Source organism: Syngnathus leptorhynchus, chromosome 7 (assembly GCF_054491065.1).
Source record: "Syngnathus leptorhynchus isolate UIUO chromosome 7, UIUO_Slep, whole genome shotgun sequence".
NCBI lineage: Eukaryota > Metazoa > Chordata > Actinopteri > Syngnathiformes > Syngnathidae > Syngnathus > Syngnathus leptorhynchus.
The window spans coordinates 9,538,160-9,549,571 of NC_141201.1; the positions used below are offsets into that span (position 1 = coordinate 9,538,160).

The window sequence follows — 11,412 nt, forward strand, 5'->3', positions numbered from 1 at the left end:
TTCCAAGAAAATTTGGAATTTTTTACACCCATAGTATTTTGCAGTAATAGTGTGATGGATGTATGTTTACTTTTCTTTGATCAAATGTATTAACTCTTAATTTTGTGAATCTATAAAGTACGTATAATTCATGGATTGTGGCAGTAGAACAAAATGCTTTATTGACAGGTTTATTTTTATCATTTATACAGCGACACCATCATATATATGTACATAATATTCACAGGCAGCCTAGACACAAGACCAAATTAATATCAATATCCATGACTATAGTTTTCACTATTATCTGAATTGCTTTATACATACAAAAGTTTCTTTTTTGGTCAAAATGACAAGTTCCCATAACATGTTTGTCTTAGAATCTTTGACCTCATATATTATGATGACTATTTAATGAGTATTAGAACTTTGTCTTCTAAATATACACTGAAGTCAACAATGGGTTGAAAATGTTTGGTAATAGAGTCCAAGACTAAGCTTAGGGATCTTTGGAGAACAGCGTTAAGGGAACAAAATAATATGCAAAGCCAGCATGTCCTCTTATGGCACTGTGACTCACTGACTCATTTCAAAAATAGGAGTTAGGGAAATAAAACTTAAGAACAATAACAATGGCTCTGAAATTTGAACAAAAATCCGACACAGAAATGCTAATATTCCATGAATGTTTGCATTTTACAATTTATGTTTATGTAATGATCTTCCTCAGTGAGTTGCCAAGTGTGTCGACATGTCCATTTATGGCGTCTTTGTGAGCGTCACTGGCTCTTTATCAGCACTTGAAAAAATAATCTACTTTCAGCATTGCCCTTTAGTCCTTCAGCTCACACGAATAATATTTCATTGCCCGGATCAACTTATTAATGTTTTCTCACGGGGTCTTCAGAGGTTTCGGTTGAGGGCCGAAACACAGCTTGGTGGAAGTGTGGGGGTGTCATCTTGAAACGCATCCGATTGTAGGTCTGTAAAACAGACAATTGGAAAATGACTGAGAAATAAATGAATAATTATGGAAATAAACATGGCATGATTTCATGAGAAGACAGATACAGCATAATACTTTGGTCAACCCACTTCTGCATGATTTCATGAGAAGCTGAAAGACAATTTGTCATGATACGTTGGTCAACCCACTTCTGCTTCTTGGACGAATGATTAGACTTTCTGAGTCCACATCAGAATTCATTCCATTACATCTTCACCCTCAGCACTTGGGTGTGACCTAACCCCGTCCCCCCCCCCTGCACAAGACACGGCCATTGTGGAACAATAAGTCATCTTTCCAGCTGGAAGATGTAGATGTTTGACCTCCACATCAGTGTGAAGGAAATGAAAGGGATTTTTGGAGGAATAGCCGCCCCCACATCCACTACCCCAAATCTATCCCCTCCTCCAATTTTCATCAGAGTAGCTGTGAACACAGTCCAAAAAGTTCCTTGGAGTGTAGTTTTCCCGGGATTTTACGTGGGCTTCTGCCAACAGCATGAAGCCACAGCTACGGCTTTATTTCCTCAAGAGATTGAGGTGGGGCGGCTTGAGCTATCCGATTCAGACATAGTGTTTATGATGGAGAATACACAGATCGTTCTCCATCACATTTGGCACAGATACTACGCTGCTCCTTACAGAAAGTCTGCCACGAATTGCAAATGGGAATACGAAAAGAAGCTTCCGTTCCAATGAAAAGCTCTCAATAATTACATTTGTCCTGTAGCAGTTCAGTCAGAATTATACTGATTCGGAGATCAATATTTCCACAAAAGTTATGGGAGAAAACATTTGACATTGTTCGGCCTTTCTGAAGTTCTTCAAAATTAAAAGATGGCCCGTCATTACGGTGGAGAATGTGGTAATCGCACGTGCCTCCCAATTCAAAGGCTCAGGGTTTCTATTCAGCTCTGGCCTTTATATATGGAGTTTGCATGTTCTTTCCATGTTTGTGTGTGTTTACAACCTCCCAAGTTCCAGAAATATACAAATTAAAGACTAACTTGTCAATCGTTTGGAATGTGAGTGTATCGCAAATGAGCTTTCGGAGTGGCTGGGCGAGGTGTACCTGCCTCTTACTTCAAAATCTGCTAGTTTAAGCTCCAGCTCATCTGTGACCCGGATAAGAACTAGCAGAATGGCACCATAAAATTAACCCTAACCCAAAGCTCAATGCATTTAACTCACCAATGAGTGTCAGTCCTTGCTGTTGGCTCAGAATCACTGATGTTCTCTCCTCCTCGTCCTCCTCTCCCCAGTCAGCAATGTTGGCTGGGGGAATGCACTGCTCCAAAAAGAGGTCTTCCTCATCCTCATCCATGTCCATGTTTTCCGGGGGCCAACGCAATTCTCCGCTCTCCACCTCGCTCACCTCAGTGGGCTCCACAACAATGGAGGGTAGACGCTCCCTCTGGTGGTTCTGAGCCAAGCTATTCAGAGATGTCTCAGGGCCCAGCACTACCTCTACTGGGTCAGGAAAGATCTGGAGGAAAATGAATGGGAGCAATTGAGCACTTAGGACTAATAATTTAAGGAAGTTTATGTGAGAGTGGAATAGAATTTGGAATAAGCCCTGTCATGTCATAACAAATTGGATAAATTTTACACAAAAACAGGGAACATGCAAATCCCACACAAAGTTCCGAGCCGAGACTCAAACATCATACCTCAGTCTGTGAGGCTGAACCACATTCTCCACTGAGCCAAATGAGGCATTTTGGAAATAGGCATTTCACATGACCAGAATAGAGACAATAGGTACCTGGAAAGGCAATCGTTGTTGCTTCCTTCTCAGATCTTCAGAATCCTGACCACTAAGCTCCTCCATCCCTCTGCAGACACAACAAAAGCACTACAGTATACCAAAGTAGACTTGTGTAGACCATTAAAAACGATCAACTTACTTGATGTCACAACCTTCACAGAAAATAATTTACCTCCCGGTGATCATACCATCACCAGCATAAAGCAGCACTACGGCTCATGGACGTTTCTAACAACTTTATGAGATCTTAGACATAGCCACAAGCATTTTCCAGAAGTCACGTGATTATAAATGAAGCTTAAAAACCTTCATAATTTGACGGAATGTCATTCTGGGGGCCATTCGGAATCCCAGAGAATTCAGAACTGGACTGGAAAGAAAATGCACTCGCTAACCCAAAACTGTGTGGTCCAAGTTACATTCCTGGATTAATGACATTTGCAAACGTTTTGGAAAAAGCTCCTGCCAAACTATTGTGTTTAACACATACTTCAAAATCTGTCTGGATTTGACATTTCTCCACATAGTCCTTGTCAAGCATTTACAGTATTTTGATACAAATGATTCTCATCGATGCTTTCTTGTATTTTAAACTCAATTTTGGCTGTTCTCAGGCTCTATGTTCTCGGGTTTACGGTCACTCCCACATATCTAAAGCTCCCAGACTAAGTGAATTATGTGGCTGTGTCTGTGTGTGTGTCATCACATGGTGTCTCCTGTAACACACACACACACACACACACACACACACACACACACTGCAGATTAACGCAGAGTCAAACAGATATTTGCACAAAAATGGATTATGTCTGCTGCTGCTCATAATTCATGTTGTGACAGTGAGCCATGCTGAACACATGGACTCCACGCCCTCCTTATGAAAGAGAGGGTGGGAGCGTGGCCGCTGCGTTTCATCTGCCACCAACCATTTGCTGCACTCTCCAAATGTGATAGTTGATGTGAGACATGCCAAGGTCCCCTGTTATCTTTAGTTCACAAAGATTCCTGCTGTGGATCCCACAGTGTCTTCAATCTTTCACTCCAGCTTCAAATAACTTCGGGGTGTCGATAAAAACTGAGAGGGGGATTAAGAAGGACTGGCAATGTGCTTGAATCCTCTTTTTTATTTCCCTCACTACTTGATTTTTCTCTTTTTTTTAATTGCTTTCTTTCTGTCTCGTTCCCTGCTTTACTTGTGCTTTGACTCTAAGAGTCACGGTGTAGCACGCAATCTGTTAAAATCGTGCTTATGCCTTAATGACATCTCGGCTGAAAGACAAATCTCATTTCAGTGTTACTTTATATAGAAGCTGCTTTGGACTCTTTTGGATGTTTAGTAACAGCAAGATTTAGCTAAGGCATATGAGTGAAAGACTTTTTTTTTTCACAAACGGTTTCCTTTGCTGCAAAATGTAAATGGTCAATGCGTAATAGTCTACACAGTAACTAAAGTGTTGTAAATATTATTCAGTGTATGGGCATGAACTGATGTTGGGGGGAAAAAATCTGTTTATTTGTGACCATGAATAAAATGCATGCACTGCACAAATGTAAAATTTGGTCTCATGTACTTTCAGATGAACCATTTAGAGATCACTTTTTACATGAATTTTTTGGCTCATGATAAAATAAATGTAATCTGAGCATCTCCATCAATCTATCGTGAACTTCAGATGGTTATTCCATCCAACAGAAACAAAACAGTAACAGAAACCTGATGAGCATTATTAGAATGCTAACATTGTAACTGCTTGCAGATAACAACAACCAGACAGACAAACAGCTCTATCTGCTGGCCAGTTGTTGCATGGCATGCGCACTAAAGGGAATTTACACTTTGACTTGCATGGTGGCATTAAGTTGTGAATCCATATTGATTATTCATGTTTGTCAGTTATTGTAAATGTTTACTACCTAAAGACGCAGGTATGGTCCATTCAAAAACAAAAACAGAGTTACCAACCATAATATTAGGTATACCTGCAGAGCAGCTGTAAAGCAATGTGCTTTTACCAAGCCCTGGCGAGAATGAAAAAAATGCGCAAGTAATTAATGCCCCCCCCCCCCACACACACACACACACACTAATAAGGTTGATAGTGTTTTGTAAATGTCTGCCTGTAGATGCCACGGGATGGTAGCAAATGACTACTTTTGGTCTAAATAAAGCTCCCCGAATCACTTCAACATATTTCCTTGGCACCAAGATACCACCAGTCAGCACCAAACAATACTGCTCTCGTTTTGACCTGAATACAAATGCAGCATCGAGAATGTTTTTTCAGTAAATACTAAAATAGCGATTTCCCTAGATATATCAGTGAATAGACGAAGTTGCAAATGTCAAATCAAAAATAAGTGTGGATTCACTTTATTTGATTATGTTACGATGCATTGTGTAAAAGCTTGTAGGTTTTTAAAGGAAAGACAAATGTATGACGGATATTTCCTATGAACTTCCACATCGACCTTTTCTCTGTCAAACTGACCTTCTGCGAATGCGGAACCTGCATGATGCATTTGTTGTCAAGTTACATTTAATTTTTATTACAAAATCCAAATAAAACAACACTGGCCAAAAACCAGGACGCTCATCTGTTCTCATCCTAACCGGATCAGCTTTGGAGGGTACGTTGCCATTTTTGACCCATTTCTGGAATGCGTGCAATCCGATAGAGTAAAATAAAAATCTGATATGATGTCGATGGCAAGAGTGTCACACTAAGCTGTTTGAGTGCCACCTGGGATGGAAACTTACAGGAGCTATTATGAAGAAGCTTAGCCTCCATGTAATCCCCTTCATATACACTCTCTCTCTGAGTCTGAACACCTGTGCGTTTCCACTCACTCCACAATCTTGTTTGCACGGCCAAAAACAGAATGTGGACCACAACAGTAGCAGCTAAGCTTGCTGTATAAAATACATTGTGCCAAGACTAAATGCGCTTCAAATGCTGCAAAATGCAACTAGATTTTAGGATTTTATTCACAATGTTAAAATGTACGGAAAATGAACACAACTCTCAATAGGCCTAACGGATATCGTCTTAAAATACTGTGTCTACAGTATTATTAACAAAGGAAAATGGCAGCCTAGGAGTACTACGATAAAAATCATTTTCTATATTGCTAGGTGTAACATTAAAAAATTGTATCACTGTCCAATTCAGGTTTAAATAAAGTTAATAACGAAAATTCTGCCTCCTATAATAACGCCTGCTCTTACCCTTCATTTGCTGTCAGGTAGCAGTCTTCTTCTTCTCCATCTTGACACAGATCCACTGTGGTGAAAACCGTGGGCACAGTTTGCATCATGGGGGGTTCTGAAGGAGGTGAGCAGCTCCCACAGCATTCCCCCTCTGCGGAGCGCTCAGCGAGTCTGTTGGTGTCCAGGACGAGGCCTGGATGTGGGCGTATCACCCCCTCAGAGATGCTCAAAAGATGAGGATGCAAGAGGTGGTGTGCCTGAAAGCCTTGCTCCGATTAGAACAAATCCTGTTTCACTTGAGGAGCCTCAGTGTAACTTTGGCAACATGTGCTGCCTTCAAACTTCCCTCCTTGTGTCTTCGTCCTCCCTCTACCAGCCCGACCCACAATCAGGCTTTGGATTAGCGTCTCTTTCGATTACACCGGCTTGATGGGTGACGTCAGCCAGGCTTGACAGTCCCCTCTGATGAGTTGGCACAGTGCGTCGTGAAAGCATGTGCAAGGGCACAGATGGCGAGCACTATTGACAAACAGCAAGTTACATGACTGTGCACGTAGCTCAAACTTTTTTACAATTTATGATGTGTTTACGTTGTGTTTAAGAGGTTTTGGGCTCATCCTAGAAATCTGAACTTTGTGTGCTGCTGCGCCATCAGCAAATTTAGACTTGGTTGAATCATGGAATTAGCTCAGGGATCAAGGGCTCAAGCTTGAGGGGGGAGAGAGAGGAATATATAACAGGCACCGGTGACTGATAAACAGACAGAGTTCTCTGGACAGCTGTGTGTCAACCCTTATGTGGGTTGTACATGGAACTACAAGGTAATAATAAAAAACCACACACACATAAAGTAGCATCCTGCTTCTGCCTGTGTCCTTTTTTCTTTTAAATAAAATAACAAATATGGTGCAGGGGATTTTTAAAAGTAAAGTATAAGTAAAAGGAGGCAATGCGGCTTATACAGTCATGTGTACATCTCTTAAATTACAGACATTGAATATTTATTTTCTGTCTATTTAATTTATATATACTTATTATATGTATATATAATACATATATATTATGTATATATATACATATATATATGTATATATATATATACATATATATACATATATATATATATATATATATATATATATATATATATATATATATATATATATATATATATATATATATATATATATATATATATATATATATATAATATTCTTCATGGTTGAATATTCTATTAGGTTTTTGTAATATTTTTATTTTGGCTTAAAATGAAAATAGAATTCCCCATTTCAAGAAATTATAGAATTTGATATAGGAAATATGTTGAGTACTATTATTATTATTGAGTATTATTCTCAACACTGTACAGAAATTAGATAGGAATTGGATTTGCTTTTTTTTATTGATTTGAATTATGCATGTTTATCTTTCAATCCGTTGAAGCACGGTACACCTCACGAATTGGACGTTGCAAAATATACCTCCAGCCACTCGGAGACGCTGTCTGAAAAATAAAAGACTCAACAGAATAACACGCATGCGCACTTGTGTGTTTTCAACCACTGGTTTGTGTTTGCCTCTCAAGATTTTAAAATTCTGTTTAACGGTCCTGATTTAAATTTAGATAGTAGTTTTTTTTATTATCCTTAAATAATAGTCATCCCAATGGATTTGGAAAGCGGGACATACGAGCCAGGCTTTGTTGGGATCCGGTTTTGTCAAGAGTGGTAAGATTGTGATACGGAAAACTAGCTAGCTAAACTGCCGCTGAGTGGAGATATTAATCGAGGTGTTATCTTGTTGTATTTGCTTTATTTCAGTAACAATATGTTGTATCCAAAAGAAGATAAGGAGAATCGTATCTTACTTTACGCGGTAAGTTTATCAGATGTGTTAAATTGCTTCTTGTTGGTACTATCGCTTAAAATCATGTCAAAATCAGACCCCATGGTTATTCCTTAAGGAACGCACAGGGTTGCTCGTTTGTCATAAAAAGATCAGTCATTGCCAGGAATTAATTTGCCACTTTTATTTCTAATCTTTGAAATCCTTTCACAGTGCAGAAATTGTGACTATCAGCAAGAGGCGGACAACAGTTGTATCTATGTCAATAAGATCACCCATGAGGTTGAGTAAGTATGAATTCTGTTGTATTTTCTAACTATATATTGATTGGTGTTGAAATGAAGTGAACTCTTTACGGTGGCTGTATTTTCTGTGTTTAAAGCAACCGTCCGTTTTTAAATGAATAAATCAATTTACGTTACTGTGTCTATTAACGTCGTTTGTGGTGTTCTATTCGAATGTGTAATGTTCCAGTCTAACTGAGATTCGATAATTGCTTTAAAAAACATACTGGAGCAAAGTGTACAAAATAACACCAAAAGCAAAGACCCCGTATCGAGAAAATTATTATTACTATTAGAAATACAAAAGTGATTGTAAGATATAACTAGATTAGGATGAACTCTGCCTCTTGCCCAAACTTGGATGGGATAGGCTCCAGATAAATTGTAAAGAAAATACATGGATAGAATTTAAAATGAATCTTGAATTGCATTGGCACTGTGGTGAGGCTAAAATGAGGGAAATATTTTCAAATGTACATGCGCTAGTTAAAAATGTCAACATGTGATAACATATGCAGCAGATCAGTTTATTTAAGGCTTGCAAAAAATATTTATTGCTATTCCCTGTTCACCCTCATTAATCCGCTTTCCCTTTTCTGCAGTGAACTGACCCAAATCATTGCTGATGTATCTCAAGATCCAACGTTACCACGAACAGAAGACCATCCCTGCCCTAAGTAAGTTTTCCCACTGTGCAGTGCTCACTCATTTATACTGAAATGAAAAGAAAGGAATACATTCTATATGAAACGTGTTTTTTAAGTGTTTTTTGTTTGTTTGGTTTATGTTTTCCATCTGTTGTGCTTCATGATAATCAGACTTGCATATGGTGAAATGTTTGTGAATTAGATTTTTTTTCCCCCCTCTCTCCCTAAAATATATCATAAAATATACGTTGTCATAAAACCTTAGAGATCCCGCAACATTTCCTCTAGAGACGAAATTATGGGCAGGACAACTCGTGGTTGCTTTCCCTTGTCAAGGCACCACCTTACAATTCTGTGAGCAGTTTCTGGCTGAGAAGAACATTGTCATGATGAAACAACCTCCCTTCTATGCTTTTTTTAATTAAAAATATAAAGATATGGACAACATCAAGCACACCTCTTGTATGCGTGCGTTTTACTTAATATATGTAGTTTATTTAATATTATATGTATGTACATATGGAGTGAAAAATAGAGATGTATCAGTGAATGTTTGCATGTTATGACGCTGCGCTTGCACTGGTCTATCCTTAGGTGTGGTCACAAGGAGGCAGTGTTCTTCCAGTCACACAGCATGAAAGCTGAGGTAATCATTTTTTGCATACTCATCTCCTCAAATCAATACTGTATAAAGAACTAATTGGCACCAATTTATCAAACTCTGTATTCTTTTTTTGTTATTTCCTATCTTGTAAATAAATTGGAAAGAATTACAGGCTATCCAGTGGGATATGATTGTGGTCTGTCAATTCTAACCATACATTGTTGTGTCTCCCAACACAGGATGCAATGAGACTTTACTATGTCTGCACAGCTCCTCACTGTGGGCATAGATGGACGGAGTAGTGTGCATTGCAACTTTGTCAGACATCCTTTGAATATAGTTGTTTTATTTGTTCTTTATTAGGAGTTGTCATTTTCAGACAGTTTTGTTATCAATACAATGTGTTGTTTCAATGACTGGTGTGTGTCATTTTATTGACAGGATCAGAAATTCAATGGTCAAGTGCAATGCAAGTGATCAGCCAGTATGTATAATAAAATCAAGCTTTTACAGACTTCAAATTAGCATTAATTTCTTCTAAGGGCCTCATCAGCCTGCATGGACACCTTAATTCTCTGCACTTGGTGGAAAAACCATCCTGCACTGAAATCCACTTCCACTCTTTTAGTTACCTTATTACTTACAATGGGAACATTTTAGAAACAACTTTCAGTAAGCCCTCGATCTTGTGGTTTTCTAAAGGCAAAGTGATTGCTTGTGCTGGTTTAATACATTTTTTGATGTTTATGAAAAAAATGAATGTGTGAGTGGGTGCGCACCCGCGTTTGCGTGTTGGGCGGAATTCATCTTTTTTTCCGGAGTGTGGGGGTGGTGGCATGAGTTACACGGTTGGCAGCAACTGTGCAGTCACTGTGATCATGCGCATTTGCTCGTGCACCCTGCTTTCCCTAAAAGAGGTTCCACTTGAGCTCCCGAGCCACTTTTGTCTTTCTTGATCCTCACCGCACGTCTGCTTGCAACTGCGCTCTTATTTATCGTCATCCCCAAACATGGAACCCTGCAAGACTTCGCACGGTTTTTGCCACAAGTCTTCGTTCAGCATCAGTAACCTGTTGTGGAAGAACCGGGAGACATCCAGTCATCAGGACCGGAGCGTACTGGTTGATTCTGAACCAATAAGGAATGATGAAGAGAAAAGTTGCCTTAAAGCTGACAAACCTCCATTTAGTTACAACGCTCTTATCATGATGGCCATTCGGCAAAGTCCGGACCGACGTCTCACCTTGAGCGGCATCTACGAGTTCATCATGCATAACTTTCCCTTCTACAGACACAACAAACGTGGTTGGCAAAACTCAATACGGCACAACTTGAGTCTGAACAAATGTTTTGTGAAAGTGGCGCGCCATTACGACGATCCGGGCAAAGGAAATTACTGGATGCTGGACTCGTGCAGTGAGGATGTCTTCATCGGGAGCACCTCGGGGAAACTACGGCGTAGGATCCCACTTGCTACCAGGACTGGTACCTCCTTTGCATCCAGGAGAGCTGCGGTTCGGTTGATGTCCACTAGCTCCTTTTACTGGCCGCCGGTACCACCCTTGATGCCGCTTCCATCATCAGTGCGCACCTACCACTTGGAAACAGAACATCACGTGAGTGCGCACACTCGCTTGTCTACGTCGCCTGTACACACATCACGGGCAACTTGTGCGAACCCCGGCGGTCTCACAAGCTTTGTGAAAGCGTATCAAGAGGAATTTGATTTTGGACTCTGCTCCGAGCAAAACGCTTGGCAACAAAAATTCTCTACATCCATCCCGACCTGCACCTGTTTTCTCCAGGATCAACGTTCTTTTAGCATGTCCTCAGGGCAAGCCAACTTCTTCAAAATACCGTGTGGTGGCTCAGAGTCAGCTAACAAGACATCTCTCGGACAGTCTGTACCTAGTCTCTCTGACCTGGGAAGAAGCTGGGATGACCTTTGCGCCCTTCGTTTTGGAACATAGTAGATGCAGGAAACAGCCTGTGAGCAAGAGCATTTGATACAGTCGGACATAGAGTTTTAAAGCCATCAGTAAGGCTGTTATTCCCAAAACAAATATTTAATG

General features: G+C 39.8%; 3 protein-coding genes across 3 annotated transcripts; 2 read left to right on the forward strand and 1 right to left on the reverse strand.

Annotated features, from left to right (window-relative positions):
- Positions 1 to 214: 214 nt before the first annotated feature.
- Positions 215 to 6,064, reverse strand: lbhl (LBH regulator of WNT signaling pathway, like). The gene is made up of 4 exons (XM_085916991.1): positions 5,979 to 6,064; positions 2,750 to 2,819; positions 2,176 to 2,470; positions 215 to 962 (listed from the first exon to the last, which is right to left on the reverse strand). The coding sequence occupies exons 1-4, from the start codon at positions 6,062 to 6,064 to the stop codon at positions 883 to 885; spliced, it is 531 nt and encodes a 176-aa protein (XP_085773117.1). The 3' UTR covers positions 215 to 882.
- A 1,408-nt stretch (positions 6,065 to 7,472) lies between these two features.
- On the forward strand, positions 7,473 to 9,756 carry polr2i (RNA polymerase II subunit I). Its single transcript, XM_085916426.1, has 6 exons — positions 7,473 to 7,687; positions 7,781 to 7,835; positions 8,019 to 8,092; positions 8,692 to 8,766; positions 9,331 to 9,382; positions 9,580 to 9,756. Exons 1-6 carry the CDS (start codon positions 7,626 to 7,628, stop codon positions 9,640 to 9,642), a joined length of 381 nt encoding a protein of 126 aa, XP_085772552.1. The 5' UTR covers positions 7,473 to 7,625; the 3' UTR covers positions 9,643 to 9,756.
- Positions 9,757 to 10,350: 594 nt separating this feature from the next.
- Positions 10,351 to 11,310, forward strand: LOC147054652 (uncharacterized). Its single transcript, XM_085916910.1, has one exon. The coding sequence runs from the start codon at positions 10,351 to 10,353 to the stop codon at positions 11,308 to 11,310; it is 960 nt and encodes a 319-aa protein (XP_085773036.1).
- The last annotated feature ends 102 nt before the right edge of the window (positions 11,311 to 11,412 follow it).